The 23,118-nt window shown below is 28.2% G+C and overlaps 2 protein-coding genes across 2 annotated transcripts; one reads left to right on the forward strand and one right to left on the reverse strand.

Annotated features, from left to right (window-relative positions):
- On the reverse strand, nucleotides 1–3,668 carry LOC101499790 (BEL1-like homeodomain protein 7). The gene is made up of 5 exons (XM_004499147.4): nucleotides 3,510–3,668; nucleotides 1,893–2,846; nucleotides 1,323–1,675; nucleotides 1,165–1,225; nucleotides 1–1,025 (listed from the first exon to the last, which is right to left on the reverse strand). Exons 2-5 carry the CDS (start codon nucleotides 2,718–2,720, stop codon nucleotides 429–431), a joined length of 1,839 nt encoding a protein of 612 aa, XP_004499204.1. The 5' UTR covers nucleotides 2,721–2,846; nucleotides 3,510–3,668; the 3' UTR covers nucleotides 1–428.
- Nucleotides 3,669–18,043: 14,375 nt separating this feature from the next.
- Nucleotides 18,044–23,075, forward strand: LOC101500441 (beta-galactosidase 5-like). Its single transcript, NM_001278975.1, has 16 exons — nucleotides 18,044–18,254; nucleotides 18,344–18,439; nucleotides 18,530–18,642; nucleotides 19,053–19,119; nucleotides 19,206–19,298; nucleotides 19,520–19,663; nucleotides 19,935–20,023; nucleotides 20,143–20,248; nucleotides 20,346–20,552; nucleotides 20,663–20,827; nucleotides 20,919–21,097; nucleotides 21,188–21,297; nucleotides 21,405–21,514; nucleotides 21,613–21,837; nucleotides 21,923–22,125; nucleotides 22,539–23,075. The coding sequence occupies exons 1-16, from the start codon at nucleotides 18,084–18,086 to the stop codon at nucleotides 22,696–22,698; spliced, it is 2,238 nt and encodes a 745-aa protein (NP_001265904.1). The 5' UTR covers nucleotides 18,044–18,083; the 3' UTR covers nucleotides 22,699–23,075.
- The last annotated feature ends 43 nt before the right edge of the window (nucleotides 23,076–23,118 follow it).

The following is a 23,118-nucleotide window of genomic DNA, read 5'->3' on the forward strand; positions in this document are numbered from 1 at the left end:
TTTTCTCACAAAGATTCCTTCCTTATTCATGATGATGATGGATTAGATATATATTCCTTGTCCTTACAAAATTGCTTGTACATACATACAACCAATCACCCCACAATATTACAATACACACTATCTACACATACCTACGTGTATATTTTTGTACGGTTCATGCTTTACATTACATAGCTTTATGATCATTCACTTTGAACAACAATAATGAGAACTAATACCATAGCATTTCCCTTTCTATATAGTTTCTACTTCTTTTTGAGGTACACATTTTCCATAGTTCCCTTAAAAAAACATTAAAGATTTCCAAAAAAAACTTTCAATGTGTTTGGAAATGCAGTAGATATAGATATACCAGGACGCCTTATTAGCGTGAAGTTAGTATTTGTAGCTTTTGAGATGCTTTCCAAACACACGAATCTTTCGATTCAGACAACAAACTCATGTAATAAATGAGTGTTGCCGAACTTGTGTTGTTGCTTTCCTGTGTCTGCGAAATGATAATCTAGCAAATCAGTATCCGGGGAAGAAGCCAATGCTTGGTTGCGTCTTTTATTGGCGTCGTCGTTGGACACACCAAATCCATCACTTTCGGAGTTCCTCAACTCCAATGCAAGTGAGACATGGCCACCAACAGCAAAATTTCCCAACTCTGATAAATCATCATAAGTGGTAGGAGTAGAATCCATTATGCAGTTATCAGCATTTTGGTTGATTGAGATAGGTGCATTTGAATAAGGACTATTGTTCATGTTAAACCTTTGGTCACCCTGCATTTTCTCAATTCTAGAGTCCATGACATTTGTCCAATGATCACTACTTTGAACACCATCAACAGTTACTAACTTGTCCTGCGACTCTTCCCTTTTATTATCCGACACTTGAACATCGTCTCTTGGAGCTTTTGGCGTGTTTTCTGATAAGAGGTTGCTGCTTGATTCAGAATCACCGAACTCTTCTTTGTACATTTCTTCGACCATTGGTTTCCAAAGACGCACCCTCGCATTGATGAACCAATTTGCCACCTGATATTAACTAAATAATGATTAGCATGTAGCAACCGAACGACAGGACTATAACTTAAGTACTAAGATATTTTACCAATGGATCCTAATCGGAATACAGAAACAAACTGCACGGTTAAGAAAACCTTAATTATTGTACCTGGTTTCTTGTTAAGCCTGTTTGTCTTGCCAACATAATTTTCTCTGAATCCTTTGGATAACTGATACCAAATGAAAACAAATTATTAGGATAAAATTATTCAAAAGTAATTATGATAACAGCATTAATGAAACAAAATTGAGTATGGGGGAGCATACGGATGAAGGAAATGCTCGAAGAGCCATGCACGGAGTATGGAAACAGAGCTTTCAGGAAGTCCCCTTTGAGGCCTCCAAGCTTGTCTCATTACACCAAGCTGCTGAAGGGCTTTTTGTTGTCTAAGTTGTTGATCGACATAGCGGAGACGGGGTATTCCCTCTTGTTCTCCAAGGCTTCTTTGAGTAGCTTGAATTTGGCCGCTGATAGCATCGCGCAAACAGCGAAAGTGACGAGAAATTGTTCGCAAAGCAAGAGCAGTGTATGGTTCAGCTGCTCCACATCCAGCAACCATGTCAAATGATGACACCACAATTTGCATCTGATGGCAATATTGTCGGTATCTTTTGTCTACCTACAAACACAGAATAATTAGAGTTAGAAACTTGGTAACATATTATCATCATCACTAACACTACTATGTGTTTTAAGTATTTAAGCATTATGATGACATTAACACAGATACAACATAGAGCACTTTCAGAAAAAACACTTAGAATTTTCCAGGATAAAAAAGAAAACATGCACAATAAAAAAGAAGTGCAAAGTGTGACTAATTGACATAGGTTTACCTCATCCAACATGGACAAAAGTTTTGTTTTCTTGTCCAACAAAAGCTGTCGTTCCGCAGGTGATAGCTCGGATGAAGAGTTATTTGCATTAGAACCATTAGGGCCGGAAGATATTTGCATAGATTGACTGGTCGATTTTCCATCAGAATCTTTGGAACCGTCCAAACCAGTGTCACGCAAACTTTGTTGTTTTTCAAATCCAGATTGTTTCAACGCTTTTCGGACATTAACTATTTCATCAAGCAATTCCTGAGCCGCCTTAACGTAATGAGAGTTAAGCACATTGTTCGGAATACTTGATGATCCATGAAGGCACGGATCAGATTGGCCTTCATTAAGGCCTATTGTATACAAACCCTCCCTTTTGACAGTGTTGTGAAATCCTCCAGACGACAAAGATGCCATGCACTCAGCCTCATCATCTTTAAGAGATGAAGAACCCTTTAAATTTGGAATCTGAGCACTCAACAGCGCAGAGAAACCGTTGCCGGGATACTGATATTGAAAGGCGGGTACAGAAGCAATAGAAGGCATCATTGTCCCAAGACTAAGAGACAAACCTTGACATTGTACATTTTGGTCACTCTCAACAAGTCCAAATTGTGTCCTTGAAATAACATGAGAATCTTCAGCACTAGCATACGAGTTGCGCGATGGATCGCTCGTCGAATGATCGATAGGCTGCATAGTCATTGTGTCGCCGATAGATGAGATAAACTTCAACTCATTTTGTCCTCCTACAGATTCATTATAGTTATGAGGTAACAAAGTATTTGCAGACATCATTTCGGCGTAAGATCCCGACGAAAAGGCTTGGTTCGGATACATTGTAGGCAAGATTCGCAATTCAAAATATGAAGCTTGTTTCTTGCTAGCTCCCTTTATTACAATGGAATCAGCTTGACATCTCCAACAACAAGATTAATAAAATAATCTTGTTACATCAAACCTAAACTGAATTAAAATAATCCAAAGCAACGAAAATGTTAAGAAAGACCTAAATTAGGAAAATATAGAAAATAATCACTCAATTATGAAGCAAAAACACAACATCATATGTAACATCAAAGACATGCACTACACCTATAAAACACACAGAAAACAATTAAAACAAATCAAAAAACTAAACAAAACAGAAAAACAACAAAATTCACAGAGTTCAACTCAAACCCTATTTATGAGAATTGAAGCCACAAAAACAAGACAACATGTTGTTGATTAAACTGAAAACTGAAACCATGAGAAACAACAATAAATAAAAAAAAGAACACAATCATAAGTGAAAAATCTAAAAACCCTTTTTTTATAAGCAATAGTTAAAACTTTTTTTTTCCTCTTTCTTCAGTCCACAGTGACTTTTTTAACATTCAAAATTCAGCTTTTTATTTTAATCATCAAAATCAAAATCCTCTTATTTGAAACAGAGTCTATGACAGTAAGAAGCATCATCGTCCACTACTAAAAAAAACAGTACTTCACAATCATCACCATCTTATACTTTTTTTTTTAATAATTATTTTTTCTATTTTTCACTTTAAATGAATATAATATATTATATATATCATAATAATAAGAAAACAGAAGAGAGAAAAAGAAAGAAAGAAAGAGTAGTAGTACCTGAAATGCAAAGGATATGAAGGAGGAGGGAAGAAGAAGAAGAAGAAGAAGAGAGAAAATTATAATTTTAACAGAGACAAGAATCCACAGTGTGGGGAAGGTCAGACAAGTGGCAATCCCAAGACATATAAATTTCAAAATTATATATCTTTGGTACCAACCAATGAGGAAATTATATCATTTAATATTGAAAGAAATTGCTTACTTCCCCCATGCCAACTACTTATTTATATATTATGTTAAATGGCTCTTTCATAACTAGCTTTAGTTTTAGTTATTCACAACTATAATAAATGTGCCAATGACACTTTTTAATAAACTAAACATACAAATTTTTAATTCATAACAAATTACAAATTGTTTTTTATTTTTTTTCATGTAAAATTTTTTAATTTTAGATTTTTAATAGGTGTCTTTACAACACTGGTCAAAACCCTTTAGTTATTACTGTAAAAAAATAGCTTTAGTTTTTTTTTTAAAAAAAAACTCTTACTTTGACATCATAGTGATTTTATCTAATACTTTATCTAATCTTTTAATGAAAACATTGGATTTTTTTTAATGAAAAATAATTTTGATTTTTAATCAGTATGTTTAGAAATAGTAAATATTATTTATTATAATATTTAAATTTAAATGAACAATATGTTTAACATTGTTTATAAGTTTAGTTCAATAAATTGTAATTTTCACTCCTTAATGGGTGCCCTAACTTTATTGTAAAAAAAAATATAAAAAAAATAGTGCTCTAACCATAAGTTATTCTTATATGTTGTAATCTTAAAATTAAAATATGCATAGTATAATTAGAATTTAAAGATTTTTATTTGTTGAAAGTATTGAAATTAAAAATAGAAGACTCGCCAGCAGAAACTGCAGCCTCCTCTTATAAGGTATGTTTATATAACAAAGTACATTCCCCTCAATTTTGTAAGGGTGAATGCAATTGAAGGAAAGGAAATGTGTTCTACAAAATAGTTGTTTGTGTTTCATTTAGACATGTCTCAAAAGTTTCCTTAAAATAAGTTAGATAGTGATGTTATATATTTTAAAATGATTAATTTTTTGACAAAATATTTTAAAATTTAAATATTTAGATAATTTTTATTTTTTATCTTAAAAAATATGATAAATTTCACTATAATTAACTCATACAACTGAGAGGATCAAATTCAAACATAAAATAAAATGTTCAATTTAACAATATCAATATTTGTCAATTAAGTTATAGGTTAATGACTAGATAATCAAGATTTTAGTTCTTATAAAATGCATATTTTATTTTTCTTACGTGTGGAAATAAAGTAATCTGGTTAAATAGTGTCATAGAGATATTGATTAATTAAAAATAAAATATTACTTAAATATAAAACATTAATTGATATATGAATGAATTAAAAATAAAACAATAGTATTATCTGCATATCATAATTAGTAGCACTTTAGTAAATAGAATTTGTCTGAAAATGAACTTAATTTTGAGTTTTCAATGTAAAACTGTTATTTTCTCAATTGCAGTACCTTTACTTTCTAAATCATATTATTTAGATTAATCTCAAAACATTATATTTTATTTTGTATATATAATAGTAAAAAAAATTATTAATTTTTAATAAAGATAGTTTAATAAAATTATTATTGTCTATCTTTTAGTTATAGTCATTTATTAATAGTAGTAAGAAAAATTGTCAAAACAAATAAGAAAAGTTGATATTAAAAAAAATATATCAATTAGTTAATAATTAATAAAATTAAGTGGCAATCATGGTTTGAGAAGACAAACGGCATAAAATAAAATAGCGGTAGAATAGTTTAGAAGCTAGAATTAGAAAGGATGTCATATAGTGAAGCTACTACCTACGTTTCACAATATTTTCGTTTGTTTTTACTCATACTAAAAAATATAATAATTAAAAATATATATTATTAAATTATTAATTTTAATTATCGATAAAATAATATAAAGTATAATAATAATTTGTAAGTTTTACATATAATAATTATTAAATGGTACTAATATAAAAGTAATAATAATAATAATATTTATTTTAAGATAATTATTTTTATTAATAGAGAATAGCAATTAAGAGAATTAGCATAGAAGAAAGAGAAAAGGGGTGGGTGGTTGACTAGTTGTTTATAAGTTTGCTTGGAAGTGTTCAAACCTTAACCACCAGTTGGTAGACCTGTAACCTTATAGTTATAGTTATACTCATCTTAACGCATAAATTAAATTAAAGCATATATTATCTTTAATTTCTGTTAAAAGAATTTTGTGAACAGAAAATGTCTTTGTCTAAAAATAATATTGGTAGAATATCAAAGTTGGGTCGATTCGCTATTCCAAGTAGGTGAAAGTGACAAAATCACGCTTCAATTTGGACTTGTATTCTTCATGTCTTCTAAATACTACGTTTTAATCTAACCACACAACACCCACTATTCCGTTTCCTTTAGGCTAAATAAAATAGATTAAGGAGTGTGAGCCACAATTGGCACATCTATTTAGGACTAGTTAGAGTTTGATTCACATGCACCTTTATCCAATAATATAAAATAATTTTATATTGTCATTTAATAAATGTATAATTGTTCCAGTAATTTTTTAATTAAATTTCAGGTAATTGTAGTCTTTTATATATATTTTTTTATTTGATATTTTATTTAATTTTAAATAAGAAGTTGATTTTTTTATTTTAAAATGTCAATAGTGTTTTTTTTTTTTTTACAAAAGTTTAAAAAAAAAATATCAAGATTTTCAAACAAAACTTATAAAATTAATTATCATTTTCAATATAATGCAAATCTTCAAATAAACTCATATTTTCATTTTTTATTTGATGAGTTTTATGTTGTTGAAGATGAAAATATGAGTTTATTTGAATATTTGAGTTATACATTTTGATAAATATATGAATTTTCTTAAAATTGATATTGAATTTTATGGATTTTATTTGAATATTTTTATGAATTTTTAAAATTTTTGTATAAAAATAATAACATTGTTAATATTTTAAGATATAAATTATCAAATTGTTAGTTAAAATTAATTAAAATATTAAATTAAAAAAATTAAAATATTACCTAAAATTAAATTAAGAAATATATATATATGTTTACAAGGTTTGGAATCCTTCAAGATTTTTCAACCTTTTTATTATTATATATTACTAATTAGACGAAGTGATCAAAATTATATAGATAAATATTTTGTTAGAAAAAAGAACAATTATTTTTTATTGAAAAACAATTTAATTATGACAAAATAATACGAATATGTTTTATGTATTATACTTCATAATAATAATCACATATGGATTAAAAAAAATAAAAAAATAAAAAATAATAATAATATTTATGTACAGTTTCAACTTTTATCTTAATTAGTTATATATGTTGACCGACTTTACAAATAATAAATGAATATTAGTTTTTTTTTTTATTAGTCCTTGATTTTTATTATTTAAATTTTATAATAACATTGCAAGTCATTCAAATTTAAATGACCTGCAAAATATCCTAAAAAAAAACATACAGATTTATTTGATCTCTAAAACATACAAAATATTATTAATGTAGTCATTAAAAATCTCAAATGTATTTTCCAAAAAAATCATCTCAAATGTATATAAGATTAGTTTTTTAGATATTGAGTCTCAAATGTAAGATTAAATTAACATTTTTTAGGGAAAAATAGGTCTTCATATTTTTTTTTTTAAGATTCATTTAAATATTTACTCTAAATTTTCAAATATTTTTTTCATCAACAACTAAGATAGCCGACTTCTCGTATTTTTCAATCCTAGTTCTGCATTTGATGTTACACCATAACTTTTAAAATATATTTATATAAATGTGAGGTGATTTGTTCTTAAATATTGACTCAATTAACGAATATTGGTATTATTAAGTTGAACGTTTTTTCGTTCTTAAAAGTCTTAGATCAACTCATAAATGTCGATATTGTTAGACAAGACGTATTTAAGTTATAGCTCAACTGACAAATATCGATAATGCTAGGTTAGATATTTTATCTCAGATTCAAATACAATATCTTAGATAAGTTAATTATGATGAAATTTATCATCTCTTTTAAAATATAAAAAAATTGAATGTCTTATCATCTTTTATATAGACAAAAAATAAGTGAGGTAGTTTAATAAAATAAGATTTTCTTGTTGAGTTTTAAGATAAAATTAATTTATTCAAACGATTTTTTTTTTTTTAATGGTAAAAATGAATTCATTCGGTACAAAAAGTTAGGAGGATTACAAATCACTATATCATGAACTTACAACAACAAAAAATTGAGAGTTAAACTTAAACATAAACTCATATTAATACAAATAGATTGACTAGGAGTAAAATGGCATGACTAATTCCACAATCTTTATTCACTTATTGATGAAAGTTTTGATTACTCCAGACCCATTTTGATTATTTTCTGGTTTCAAGTATTTCACAAACAGATCTTTTTTATTTGTACTTTTCTATTGGAAAAATTTCTCAAAAAGTTCGTTTGGGGGAAATCTTAACAAATTATGTTAACAATAAGATTGGAAAGCATGACACCGGAAGATATATATATTTTCAAATAAGCGGCCAATTGAAAAATGGAAATATATGAACCAATTAAAAACCAAAATGTAAATATTAAGTTTTTTAAATTGGTTATGAATATAATGTTGGAATTAATAGTCAAATAATTATGCTATAAATATCAAGGATAAACATAATTTTTTTATTAGTTTAAAATTTACGATATATTGATTTATTATGTTTTAAAGAATATCTTGATTCATAATAAATCAATAAAAATATATGTCTACATAATAAGTCAGTGGATGTTTGTCATACTCAATAAAGACATATGTCTATATAATACTTATAATATTATATTTAATTAAAATAATAAAATATTTGATATTTGATTTGATAATTAGTTATTTTGTGCACTCTTAAAAGACATGTCTATATCTCATTATTTCTTTTTCTTCCAGTCAAAACTAAAAAATGATGTAATAGTATGACTATTTAATAAAGAAAAATGTTTTAAAGCAATGTCTTATGCAACTATGCACAGCACAACCTACAAATATACCACTCGATTTTCGAAAAATATTCTTTTGTGATGTTGTGTTGTGTTATCCTCCATGGCCATATATCCTTGCCTACCCCATAAATACTTTATTTTCGTATGCTCCATTGACTTTAATGGTGGTGGATTCCCATCCACTAGTTTTTTAAGAGTCCCACACCTTTTTCGAAATTCAACTTTTCTCCGTCTTTTTTTCTCTCTCAATAAATGTATTATTAGCTAGAATATAAATTAATTTTTTATTTGTTTTTTTACAAGAATAAATTAATTTTTTATTTGTTAATTTAAAATCGGTTGAGTAAAATACTGTTTTAGAAAATTCTGATTGCTTTTAAAACAATCTGATTCACATAAATTACATAAACAGAAAAATATGACATTTAAAGGGGTGCTCCACCATGAATGGTTACTTAACAATTAATGGCAGAAACAATTTTCAGTTTAGAGGAATTGAGACTATCTTATCGTTAGTCAATTTGTTAGTCAATGTGATAGATAAGATAAGATATGTGATAAAATAAATTATTATATTTTGTTTAAATATAGTATTTGACGAATCAATATGATATAATATTATTATTTAATTTTTATATTTTATTTATTTAATTGAAATTTTTATTTTAAATGAGTTAAATAGATAATAACAATAATAGATTCAATTATTTTTATATAATATAATTTAAAATATAAAATTGAAATATATTCGTGAACAATTTAATTGTTATTTTTTTTGGGTGCAGTGCTGTCCAATTTTTCAAAATGGTCGAATAAACCATGTATTTATTTTATTATGTGCATCATATAGACCTTTATTCACGTATTTTATCAAAAATGAACTTTTAGTCTTTCCATCTATAAAAATGGTTTTTTGCTCCATTTATTAACCAATTATTGGGTCCTTACTATTTTTGATGATGTAACACTCATTATTGATGTGATTTATATGACATTTCTGAGTTGAATAAAAAAAATTGTCATTATAGCTGTTACTATTTATATATTAAAATACAAATATTTATTTTATTTTATTTATAAATATTTAAATTAAAAACATTAAAAAAATGCATTTTTTATTCAACATTTTCTAACAATTTAAAATATTTATTAAACATTTTCAGTAAATTATTTAATATTTATATATTAAAATAAATTTTTTATCTCTAAATTAAATAGTTAAAATAAAAATGAAAAATATATTTATTTTTAATATTTTAATATATAAATAAAATAGATAATAAATATCACTCAAATGTCATATCATTAAAAAGAGTGATATATAATAAAAAATAGTAGAAACTAAAAAATATTAAAAATTTGTCAACAAAAGAACCAAATTAATAATTTTTAAAATAGGATGATTAAATATTTATTTTTGATAAAATAAAGATATCAAAAATACATTTAAACTTAGATATATCAATTAAAAATATAAAATTGTGTTACTACATAAGCAACCATTTTAAATTTAGAAAATAAAAATCGATTTAAAAATAGGGATATTAAAATGGTAAATGGAGGGTTAAAAACTATATTCAAGCAAAAATAAATTAAATAAAATAGGAAAGGTAAATTTTTTGTCAAAAGGAATGAAATAAACAGAGCTGTCAAAATTGGTCGAATGAAATTGATAGAGTCATTTGGCCCACAACAACTAAAAAAATATAATTTTTTGTAAAATGATTATTATGAGCAAATTTGCGATGACTCAAATGATAGTTTTGTTTTTGTTATTTTTGGGTTGACTTTAAAAAACGATACTTTTGAATTGGTTTTGAAAAACAACCGTAATAGTTTGATCATAATAAAGAAATAAAAGAAACCCTAATTTACTAAAAGCTGAGAACAACATAGCATTATTGTGGTTCTTCTGTCGTCGACCAAGACTATAACCGTCAGTCCAACTCCTTCATTGATTTAGCTCCATTCGTGATTGTTGATGTCGACCAATATCGATTATAATTTCATCCTTATGTATTGAAGACTGAGCGCAACTTAGTTATTTGTTGTGATGATGTTATGTATTATAATTTTATTTTATTGTCTATATTGTTGTAGTAAGTGATTCATGATGTTTTTGAGTTTTATTTTTTATTAATTAAAATAAAAAATATCGAGAAGAAATAGATTGGACCGCATCGTTGGCCCCGCATAATTCATAATGGTCGGATCAATTCTGATAACAAGGCCCCATAATAAAGTGGGACGGGTCAAAACTAGCCGATTCATGTGTACAAGCCATTGAGTCAAGAGGGGACTGGACTGACTTATTTGACAGCTCTATGGATAAAGTTGTGCACATTAGCATATCAGCCTAATCAATACTCGTAAAACATGGCCCGGCCCATCTACTGCTAATTTTTTTGTATCAACTGAATTTCATAAAACAGACCGGGCCAGAGACAAACACTCAAGCCCAAATGAATGGATTGTACTTGTAACTTAAATGAGCTTGTATTTGATATGTTCGGTGTTTACTCGTGTGAGTTATTTGAGTGAATTTTGACTTCCTATAGTCCTACTCCTATACCAAACTCCACATACACATTAATATTATATTCTAATTGATTTTAGGACTTTTTTTAATAAAAAAAATTAACATGAGAAATGGTGTCCACCCCAATACACTGATTTCAATTATTTATACAAAAAAGTCAAATAAGGAGGATTAGTGCTTTCTAATTTAAATGAGAAGGAGGTGAGTAAATAGCAGTGATTATAGTTGCCAATCTTTTCTATTTTGATTTCGATTGCCATATGCTTTTAGCAACACAACACGTGGTGCTAGCTATTTAAATTTCACCTGCCGTAATTTTTTTTCACATTATGTATATGTATCTCATTAAAATAATTGTCTCATCAGCAAATTAAAATTTGAATTTTAATATCTAACCTGAAATAAAATATAAACAAAAGTGATAATTGAAATATTGATATATCTAATTAAATATTTAATCTAGACACGTCAACACTAATAAATAAGTAAGGAGAGAGAAAATATTTTCATAATCACTATAAACACTAAGGTTCCAACTCCATTGTTGATGCTCTCAATTTAGGCCTAAAACAAGAGTCGACATTTAATGGAAATATAAGGTACACCAAACAACATTTATTATGTATGTTTCTTCTTGTTGCAAAATATTTGTTTGTATCTTATATGTCCGAGATACCTAAAACTAAAATAAAGAAACCAAATACATATGATGCTTATTTGTGTATATGCATATTAGTTTGCCAGCATATATAATATGCCAATAGTAACCACTCCTAGCTAACATTTTGTCGATGGAACTGACTATTAGAATAATAAATAGGAGAAAAATGAAACAAAATATATATTATTTGGTTACATATTTTATATGCTACTAGTATATACTAAATTTAATTATAATCCATGAGTTAATATATAACTTAGTCCATTAAAGTGACAATTTTAGAGTAAAAAAAGTGACAATTTGTGTTGGACCCTGAAAGTACAATTATGTTTTCAAAATTTGCATTGCAAAAATAAAATAAAATAAATTACACCATTCACGATCATGTAATTAAGTATCTATTGAAAATTATTCTCCACCAATGCTTCAAAATCATCAATACATCAATCTACCGATGAATAATTACAAATATTTATTATAAAAAATCAAGAACCTAAAATATAAATTACACACATAGAAGAATAAAAACATGAATATAAGTAAGTCCGAGACATGTAAAGACACATCATTTTTAAATATGTATTCGTCTAAGATGTAAGTTTTTAAAAATTCGACATTTTTTTATAATTGTTTCATGTAACAAAACTACGAAAGATTCATCATTGTTGGCTCGTATACAAAAGGAAAAGAAAAGAGAATTTTGCTTAAGAAAAAAAATTAAAAAACTTGACACAATTTATATGAAAATGAGAGTTTAAATAGACTATAAAATATTTCATATTCTAAACATAGCGACATGGAACTTAGTGTTTTAAAACTTTTGAAATATTTAAAAATATCCAACATTGTTAAAGAGATGCACTCCAAGGTCTTGGTGGATCTTATAAATTACCACCCAAAAATTATATCTATGAAGTAGAAGCAATATTAGGAAATTGCAGAATAAATCATCCCTTTGTCCCAATCTTTGTCAGGGTTGGCTATTAGACTGTACATCAAAACATGTTCATATTATTATAATAATTAAATGCATCAAGACATGCTTTTTTCTTTAATCCAAAAAAATAACACTACCGTGTCAATATTTTTTGGTAATAACAAAAGAAAAGAGAAGCAAAACTGAAAACCAACTATTACTTATGGAAAAAGATTTTCAAAGCGTGCAGGTATAGTAGAAGTAAATTCCATCCATCTCTCAATGGAACAATCTTTAGAGAGTCAAGTTGAGAGGAATATTTTTTAATAAAAAAAATTGCATATTGATTTCTTTCTCTAATAATGTGACGGCAAATCTATACTCCAGTTTCTATTCGATTCTAGCTTAATATTAAGTAAAACAATAGCAAACTTGTGAAAATGTTGAAAACCATGAAAACCATAGTCAATGTGACCATGAAAACCAATGATCCAATTACCGTTACTAGATCTTACCAAACCACAAAAGTCGACAACTCTGGTATTTCCAATAGTGTTGACGTCAACATTGTCGATCGTAATATCTTCCGTAGAAACATGTCAAGGTACCATCCTAGATTCTCTCTGATGAGTATGAGACGAGTAACAATTTATAATTAAAGAGTTTAGAGAATAAGCAGTGAACTTAAAGATTGAGAAATATTATTTAACAATACAAATAAAATTTATAGTTCTCCAAACCCACCAAATTATAGCAAGAAAAGGGAGCTAAAATCTCTAGATGCATTCGACTTTAAAAAATTAAAAATATTGTTGTGATTGAAAAACTTAAAATAATTGAAATCAAGAGAACATCACATTTGACGAGAGAGAGAGATATATAGTGTAATCCTTAATACAATGCAAGAAAGATTCGTTGTCATTCACACATTAAATACAAATACTAGACCGAAAAACTTATGATATATAGTAGGTCACGAGATGTCAATTTGACACTTTACATAATTTGTATCATTAATTAATTAGTAGTATGGAGTCATAAAATGATTTAATGATTTGAGGAAATTGGAGTAAAAAAAAAATCATAAATTTAATTCAACTCTCTCACTCTAATAAAACTAACAACTAATTATTAATATTAACTATTTAAAAAATAATAATTAGTGAAAGTAGACGAATTGTGACCAACGGTGGTTAATAGAGTCTAATATGTAACTATCTAAGAGGTAAATGGACGTGCTAACTACAAAATTATTCCATTACTATTATTCATGAAAGATTTTTTTTTATGAGTTTGGTGGTCATAAAAGCTAACATTCGTATATTATTTATTCTTTTCTTTCTTGAGAAAATAGGCAAAAAGAAATATATCTAATGTACCAACCAGTTCACAGGCTATAAATAGTACATTAATTGGACGCATTTAACTATAACTCACTACATTATAAAATGCTACTATGTGTATACATTTACGTAACATTTTCTTCTATTGACAAAAAATGAAAGAAAAAACCAAAATAAAGATATACTACGAATATCACTATGTCACATGGAAGCAAAGGCATAAACCCCACAAGACAAGGGCATCACGAACCTACAACACAACAGACACGCATAGAAGATAAAAATTGTCGTGTGGGAATAATAAAAATAATGGATTAAACATATAGGGTATTGGTGTATGGACATATGCAACACAAATGAGAAAACATGGGTCTAGTACATCACATGCAAACAATGAAGTGTGATGCACAACTCCACTACCAGCCTAGCACTAACAATTTTATTTTTCTTTCTATATAACAAAAATTGTAATTCTTTGGTAATATCATATTATAAGGGTATGAAAAAAATTCGGTTAAGAAGAAATAATTTATTTTGTGTGTTAAATAGATTCTCCGATATAGATTTTAATTAATGTTAAATAATGGCATATATTTTGTACCTATAATACAATACAATTATTAAAAAAAAAAATAAAACTATAAAGGAATATATTTTGTAGAGATGGTAAAACTAGAAAAGCATATTTAATTCCACACAAATATTTTTCTTTTCCTTTTACAGACAAATAGTTAGCCAGCGAAGATAGGTTTATTTTTTATATAAGGTTATGTAAGTTAAATTGGTGAGAATTGGACTTGTATCATTTTTTTTTACCAAAATAGTTAAATGCCTTTATATTCTCTTAAGAGGAACTTTGCATTTTGTATGACAGAAGTTAAATAAATATAAATACCCCTGGTAATTTTAAACCTTATAATCAAAAAATATTTCAAGCTAGTAGGGGAAAAAATAGTCAGACCAACCAAAATGTGATCATGGTATAGCTATAAAATGTCTTGTTATCGAAAACTTCTTTTACTTATCAAATCAATCTATTTAATTAAATATAAATAATTACTATTACTATATTTTGTACTTCTTAAATATATTACTTATTCTGTTCCATATAATTATCATCATTTATATATTTTAAAAAATGTATAAATAAAAGAGAATATTATTTTTATTAAATTATTCTTGTTAAATATTGATATATTATCCGTATCATACATACATAGTAAAATGTATTATATTGACAATGATATAAGTAGTATTAATTTAAGAGTATAATTAAAAATAAGTGCATTAGAAATTAAAATGGTCAATTATTTTTAAATAATTTTTTTTACAAATAGATCAATTATTTTGAGACAAAGAAAGTACAAAGTAAGGAGTTATTAACAAATGTCCCAAAGACACTTGTTAAACAACTAAAAATAGTAATTTTATATTAAAAATGAATTGAAAGTTGTTTTTCAAAATTTTAAAAGCTTAAAATTTGTTATTTTCAATGCAAAATTTTTAATTTTAGTTTCCTTAACAAGTGTCCTAAGGACACTTATTATCACAATGTTTTCTATAATTTAAGAATACCAGCCTACATCAATTTTTGACATATTTAAATGTATTACTATAAAATAGATTTTTTGAATAAATTGTCATATAAAATTAAATTTTCTAAAATATCGCATTAGAAATCAACATAGAAGTAAAATTATTTTTTAAAAGATGTTAATTAATATCAAATAGATCTTTAAGCAAGTTAATTAATATAAAATATATCTTTAAATAAGTTAATATGTCATACTAGACTTTTAAAAAAGTCACACCAAGCCTAAAAATTAAATTCAAGACACTTAACAAACCGTACTTATGCCTTAGTTTTTTGGATCAGGTGATCTTTGAATCTTGCAAATTCTATCTTAACTTACTTTATTTAGGAAAAATTATACTATATTTATATATTTTTTTCCTTCTCGTTAAGTCATTTATATTTAAAACATATCTACAAAGTTATATATCTTTTATCTTTTAAAATATTCGCTTATTGTTCATATTTTTTTCTCTAATTTAAATCATTTATCTTTTAATATATTTATAATATATTGACGTGTCATTAAAAATGTTCAGTGACAAGTCAATGTAGAATTATTATTAATAATTATATTTTAATGTTGATGAAAGATGAAGCCAATGAGAGAGAAGATGAGGAATTTTGATATATTTTTTCTGGGTCCCTAACAATTAAATCTGAGTTTTATTTATTTATTTTTATTAAAAATATGATAAATAATAATCCTACATGAACTTACTATTCAATGTTTTTAAAGGATAATTTTATAAATATATTAAAAGATTACAAACATAAATGATAATTTTATAAATATTTTAAAAGATAAAAGATAAGTTTGTAAATATTTTAAAATATAAATGATTCAAAAAATAAAAATTAAAGAATATCAATATTACACAGACAAAATAGATAATATTTTTTTACTAAAAAAAATAATAATCTGTAGTGTAATTTTGTCTTTTATTTATTTCTACGCACTATGTGATATAATTTATGTCTATTGAAAGTGATGTGCTTTCTCTGTTAAGCTATCTTATTTTTTCATCATTTTATCGAGATACAATTATATTTATTTTTAAGTTCTAAATAATTTAGAGATAAAAATTACATGTACAAATGTAGAGAGAAAAAAAAATATATTTGAAATTTGAATTCAAATCTCATATATCAAATATCTCGCACTATTACTTACGGGACCTATATATGATTAGATTTAATTGTAGTGTGATATTCTTTTAATATTTATTTTATATAAAAATGACTATTTATGATATTTTGGAGATGATGAGAGGGACGGTCCATTACATATTTTCTTTAGAATAAAAATAAAAATTATAATTGAAGTATTTAAATTAAATTATTAATCAAATAAATCAATCTTTGAACTATTATTTTTTATTATATTTCACTTCTGAATAGTATGTGATAATTTCTCAAAGGAAAAAACATATTCAATTAATACAAGATCACTACACATGCACTTTCTAATAGATATAACAATATATAGTGTATCCATTTAATTAAAAACAATAGATACTGTTATAAAAAGAACAGGAAAACAAAATTCATAAAGAAGCAAAACAAAATAAAATTTACTTATTTTAAAATTTGTGTTCATTTAGTTTAATATTATAGATAGTGCACTACACAATCACATGCACTTGATTCCACTTCCAATTTTTTGCCAAAATAAAAATCAGAGTGTTTTTTCTTTTTGAATAAAAAATCCGATATTTTAAATTCGAAAATTTCCATCTTTTTGGGTAACACTTGAAGAGAAAGCAAGACACAATCATTATCTTCTCCAAACCAACAGTTCCAATTTTAACGGATGCTACCTGGTGAAACATTCAACAATACTTAAAAAATCATAAATTCTTTTATATTTCTAACAACCACTATATTTTTTAAATGCATAAATAATAGTTTGTCTAATTTTTATTACAACAAATGTTAACAATTTTTTTCAAATGTATAAATAATAAACACCGTCTCAACGGTTAAAACGAAAAAAATAGTCAATTTATATTTAAAAAAATATAATTTATTTAAATTTAAAATAAAATTAAAATCAGCGGTCCACGTGGTCCTCTTAAAATTTGCCCCAAATTGATATTAAATGTATTATGTAGCTGTAGTAAAGTTGAAGACATTAAAGCAAAAAATAGACTTGTATTATAAAAAAGGCAACACTCTCATTCCCACATAGATTCAAACACTTCCCAAATATCAAAACAAAACAAAAAACAAACCACAAAAATAGTAGCAAATTACAAACTTACCCAACATGTGTTGAATTTGCAGTAGTTACTATAATAACTATTAATCTATTATCATAAAGAAAAAACATCGTCGTAGGTACACAGTTGAGATCAGATTCAATTCAAACAAAGTCACACTCAAAAACAAATAAGAGTTAACAGAACAGAACCCATTTTCTCTTTCCTTCTGCTATAAGCTTAAATTTCTTACATCTTTTCAAAAACTTTCCCTCCATTGTAGAAGCTATGGAAACCAACTCAGTTTCCAAGCTTCTTTCTTTATTCTTTTTTCTCTTTTTTGTGTGTTCTCAGTTGATTCATTGTAGTGTGACATATGATAGAAAAGCCATTATCATCAATGGACAAAGAAGAATCCTTATTTCTGGTTCCATTCATTATCCAAGAAGCACTCCTGAAGTAAAAAACTTTCTCTCACTTTTTTTGGGTGTTTTCTTCAAAAAAAATTTGTGAGTGTTTTTGTTTGAAATGTGTGTTGGTGTTTATAGATGTGGGAGGATCTGATTCAGAAAGCAAAAGTTGGAGGCTTGGATGTTATTGACACTTATGTGTTTTGGAATGTTCATGAACCTTCTCCTAGCAATGTACTATTCTGAAAATCTGGTGGATCTTGTTTCATAATATTCTCAAAGTTTCATTTTTTTGTTATTTTTATTTATGATGTTGTTTTACAGTACAATTTTGAAGGAAGGTACGATCTGGTACGGTTCATTAAGACTGTGCAAAAAGTGGGACTTTATGTCCATCTTCGGATTGGACCTTATGTTTGTGCTGAATGGAATTTTGGGTATGCAACTTCACAGCTTCTGTGTGTCTGTTTTTATAGTACTTGTTTGGACTTATGATGATTTTGACATAATCACATTGAATTACTAAGGTTTTGGTAAGAACTATATTCTAGAGCTCCAACAATATCACAGTAATACTGTGATTTCATCGAACTCGTCGTGAATAGAACATCTTTTAGTACATGTTTGGATTGACGGTTAGTTGGTCAGAATTGTGTTGAACTACTGTGATTTCTGTAAAAACTTTATTTTGGAGTTTCGACAAAATCACAGTAATGTTGTGATTTCATCAAACTTGCCGTGATTTCAAACATGCTCATATTTTTTCTATTTCTGAACATTTGGTTTCTTGGTGTGGATGATTTTTGTGTGTGTGTGATTCCTAATCATATGTGTTTTTTTGGTGTAGAGGATTTCCTGTTTGGTTGAAGTATGTTCCTGGGATCAGTTTCAGAACAGATAATGGCCCTTTTAAGGTTGAGTTGTAATTTCAATTCTTGAATAGTTTGATTAAAGAAATATTGAAATTCATGTTGTTTTTGTTGTTAAAAAAAACTTTTAGGCTGCAATGCAAGGTTTCACTCAGAAAATTGTTCAGATGATGAAGAATGAAAAGCTATTTCAATCTCAAGGTGGTCCAATTATTCTTTCTCAGGTAAGCAGTTTCTTTCAAGTTTGACCTTTTGGAAAAAGCATAATTGATAATTGAAGTGTTTGTCCAAAAATTGTCTCCTTCATTTTTTGGTGAATAAAAGTGAAAGATCAAGAAAGAGTGGATCTGATAGTACCAAATTCATACTAGTAAAGTAAATAACTAGTTTATGATTTTTAAAATGGTAACTTTGCGTTTACTTTTTGTGTTGTTGTAATTTGTAGATTGAGAATGAGTATGGACCACAAGGAAGGGCATTGGGAGCTGTTGGTCATGCATACTCAAACTGGGCTGCAAAGATGGCTGTTGGATTGGGTACAGGAGTCCCTTGGGTGATGTGTAAGGAAGATGATGCCCCAGATCCAGTTGTGAGTCACTCTTCTCATGCTCTTGCTTGATTCACTCATTTGCTTCGAAGCATTGACACAGTCACTATGTCAACACCACTAATAATTTGAGAAAACAAATTAATTTAAAGCAATCACACGTGTCGGTGTCAGACACCGAACACGTCTTTGATCAGAAGTGTCGGTGCTAGAGCTCATTTGACTTCAACTATAGTCTTCACTTCTTTCTTTAAGTCCATTATCATTAGCTTTAAGAGTCAAATATGATTCATTTTTCCAATTTTTCCTACAGATAAATTCATGCAATGGTTTTTACTGTGATGATTTCTCTCCCAATAAACCATACAAGCCTAAACTATGGACTGAGTCTTGGAGTGGCTGGTAAGTCTTATATAGAATTTTTTATGTATTTAGTTCTGAAAACATTGGACTTATTTGTTTTACTTCTCTAACCCTTTTGTTCCTCTTCTTTTCTTTTCCTGTTCCAATTTGGCTATCAGGTTTTCAGAATTCGGTGGACCGGTTCCTCAGCGACCAGCTCAGGATCTAGCATTCGCAGTTGCTCGTTTCATACAAAAGGGTGGCTCATTTTTTAACTATTACATGGTTGGTGGTTACCTGATTTGTTTCTCAGTTAAACAAAACATAGGCTTCATGAATTTATTAAGTATGAGTACTAATCATGACTAATGACAAATGATAGTACCACGGAGGAACTAATTTCGGACGATCAGCTGGAGGACCATTCATAACTACAAGCTATGACTATGACGCGCCAATTGACGAATATGGTTTGCTAAGGGAACCTAAATATGGTCATTTGAAGGACCTTCATAAAGCTATCAAACAATGTGAACATGCTTTGGTTTCTTCAGATCCCACTGTTACATCATTAGGAGCATATGAACAGGTTAGTTTCCTTATTCATCTGATATTACCGAAAAGCACTACCTTTTTCTTGTTGAATTCTCCATTAAGGTAAACTAACTTCAACACGATGACGATAATCCATGTGAACAGGCACATGTATTCTCTTCAGGAACACAAACATGTGCAGCTTTTCTAGCAAACTATCATTCAAACTCTGCGGCGAGAGTGACCTTCAATAACAGACACTATGACTTGCCTCCTTGGTCCATAAGCATCCTACCTGATTGTAAAACTGATGTATTCAACACTGCAAGAGTAAGAATTTTTAAAAGGGTCTTTAATGTTCTCTTGTTGTTCCATATAAGTATCAAGTTATTGATGATTGGATTGTTATGCTTTCATGAAGGTGAGGTTTCAAAATTCAAAAATACAAATGTTGCCTAGCAATTCAAAGTTGTTGTCATGGGAGACTTATGATGAAGATGTATCTTCGCTAGCTGAAAGTTCCAGAATCACAGCTTCTGGACTTCTAGAACAGATAAATGCCACAAGAGATACTAGTGACTATCTTTGGTACATAACCAGGTTAGTTACTTCTGCAATCTAGCTTTTTCCTTTTACCTTCTCAGTTGTATGCAGGTGAAATCTCACTGTTTTCTGGTTTTCATGCCATAGTGTTGACATAAGTCCATCAGAATCGTTTCTCCGAGGAGGGAACAAGCCCAGCATTAGTGTACATTCTTCTGGCGACGCTGTCCACGTGTTTATTAATGGGAAATTTTCAGGCATGTAGTTGAACACTTAAACTTGGCTGTTCTTACTTGTTTCTCTCTCAGTGATTGAGTCTATGTTAGTTCAACGAAGATGAGATGATTCCTATTTCCTTTTGCAGGCTCAGCTTTCGGAACAAGGGAACAAAGAAGTTGCACATTTAATGGCCCTATCAACCTACACGCCGGAACAAATAAAATAGCGCTTCTCAGTGTAGCTGTTGGATTGCCTGTTAGTACTTTGCTTGTGAATCCAACTTGAACTTGATCATTCCTTTGCAAGTCAATAGTCATTCATTTCTTTTGCCTTTTTTTCTTCTTTTTCCATAGAATGGTGGAATCCATTTCGAATCATGGAAGACGGGAATCACAGGTCCAATTTTGCTCCATGGTCTCGACCACGGACAGAAAGATTTGACATGGCAGAAATGGTCATATCAGGTTGGCCTAAAAGGAGAAGCTATGAATTTGGTGTCTCCGAATGGCGTCTCATCTGTTGATTGGGTGAGAGAGTCACTAGCTTCACAAAACCAGCCACAGTTGAAATGGCATAAGGTAAGAAAGTTTACTGGTTTATATTACAATAATAACATCTAATGCAGTCTATAATGAAAAGTTTCAAAACTTTTGAAATCTTCAGGCTTATTTCAATGCACCTGATGGAAATGAAGCATTGGCTTTGGACATGAGTGGTATGGGAAAGGGTCAAGTATGGATCAATGGACAAAGCATAGGAAGATATTGGTTGGTTTATGCAAAGGGTAACTGCAATTCTTGTAACTATGCTGGGACGTATCGGCAGGCGAAGTGCCAACTTGGTTGTGGACAACCTACTCAAAGATGGTACTACTTTTCTCTAAAAGCATTAACTTCAACATTACTTCCTTATCTCTAGAAAAGTTAGGTATCTAGCTCCTCTAAAGTGAGTAGATATTTCAACGCACTCATGATTATTTATGCATGTGCATGTAATATCAACCATAATTTATTCATCGATGATTGATATTATTCACTCTATGTTCTAACGTGAGTCCCTCATGTTAAAGGATTCAGAATCTAAAATTACATGCCGGGCAAAGCCATTGAACTTGTGCAGTGAGTCTAACAATGTCTTGTGTAAAGTAATGCAATGGAACATTATTGAATGTTTTGGTGTGCTAGATCCAGGGCCACTTAAATGACTATTTATAAGAAACTGTCATAAGTAGTGTGTAATAGAAGAATAAACTTACCAGTTTGCTTTTTGAATTTTGTAGGTACCATGTTCCAAGGTCTTGGTTAAAGCCAACAAATAACTTGATGGTAGTTTTTGAGGAATTAGGAGGGAATCCTTGGAAAATATCTCTGGTAAAGAGAACAATACATACTCCAGCATCAAGTGAACCAAATTTAAGAACTAATACAACACAAGTATAAGAAGCCAAATGGCGATCGACAGATCAGCATACAACGGAAACATAGTTATGAAGAATAAAATATATTATATATGCAGTTGTGGAATTCTATCTATATAGCTTCTATTGGCATTGGTAGATAAAGTTAGCGAATAAGTTAATACTAGTTACTTTGCATTAATTGAGCTTCACTTGGCTTGGTTCTAGTTCAGCTGTTGATATGGTAATCTCCAATTCTATGATTCCTACTCTTGTTTCAAGATGGAGGAATAGTGTGATTGATACAACTATAAGATGTGTGTGACAAAGTTCATTTTTAATTTATTCTTTGAACATGAGTGTCAATGTATTATTTACTTGGAAGATAGAAAATTACATAATTCAGTTGTTTTTATCTAATATCTATATCTATATCTATCTGCACATGCAAGTATTTTGGTTG

This window comes from Cicer arietinum, chromosome 4, assembly GCF_000331145.2.
Source record: "Cicer arietinum cultivar CDC Frontier isolate Library 1 chromosome 4, Cicar.CDCFrontier_v2.0, whole genome shotgun sequence".
Classification (NCBI taxonomy): domain Eukaryota; kingdom Viridiplantae; phylum Streptophyta; class Magnoliopsida; order Fabales; family Fabaceae; genus Cicer; species Cicer arietinum.

What these genes read in the sequence shown, in the direction of transcription:
- LOC101499790 (XM_004499147.4), bottom strand. Translation starts at nt 2,720, where the DNA reads ATGTATCCGAACCAAGCCTTTTCGTCGGGATCTTACGCCGAAATGATG. An exon ending in TTCGAGCATTTCCTTCATCC is followed by an intron (nt 1,226 to 1,322) that starts GTATGCTCCCCC and finishes ATTTGGTATCAG; the next exon opens with TTATCCAAAGGATTCAGAGA. An exon ending in CAGGCTTAACAAGAAACCAG is followed by an intron (nt 1,026 to 1,164) that starts GTACAATAATTA and finishes AGTTAATATCAG; the next exon opens with GTGGCAAATTGGTTCATCAA.
- LOC101500441 (NM_001278975.1), top strand. Translation starts at nt 18,084, where the DNA reads ATGGAAACCAACTCAGTTTCCAAGCTTCTTTCTTTATTCTTTTTTCTC. An exon ending in ATCCAAGAAGCACTCCTGAA is followed by an intron (nt 18,255 to 18,343) that starts GTAAAAAACTTT and finishes TGGTGTTTATAG; the next exon opens with ATGTGGGAGGATCTGATTCA. An exon ending in CAGATAATGGCCCTTTTAAG is followed by an intron (nt 19,120 to 19,205) that starts GTTGAGTTGTAA and finishes AAAAACTTTTAG; the next exon opens with GCTGCAATGCAAGGTTTCAC.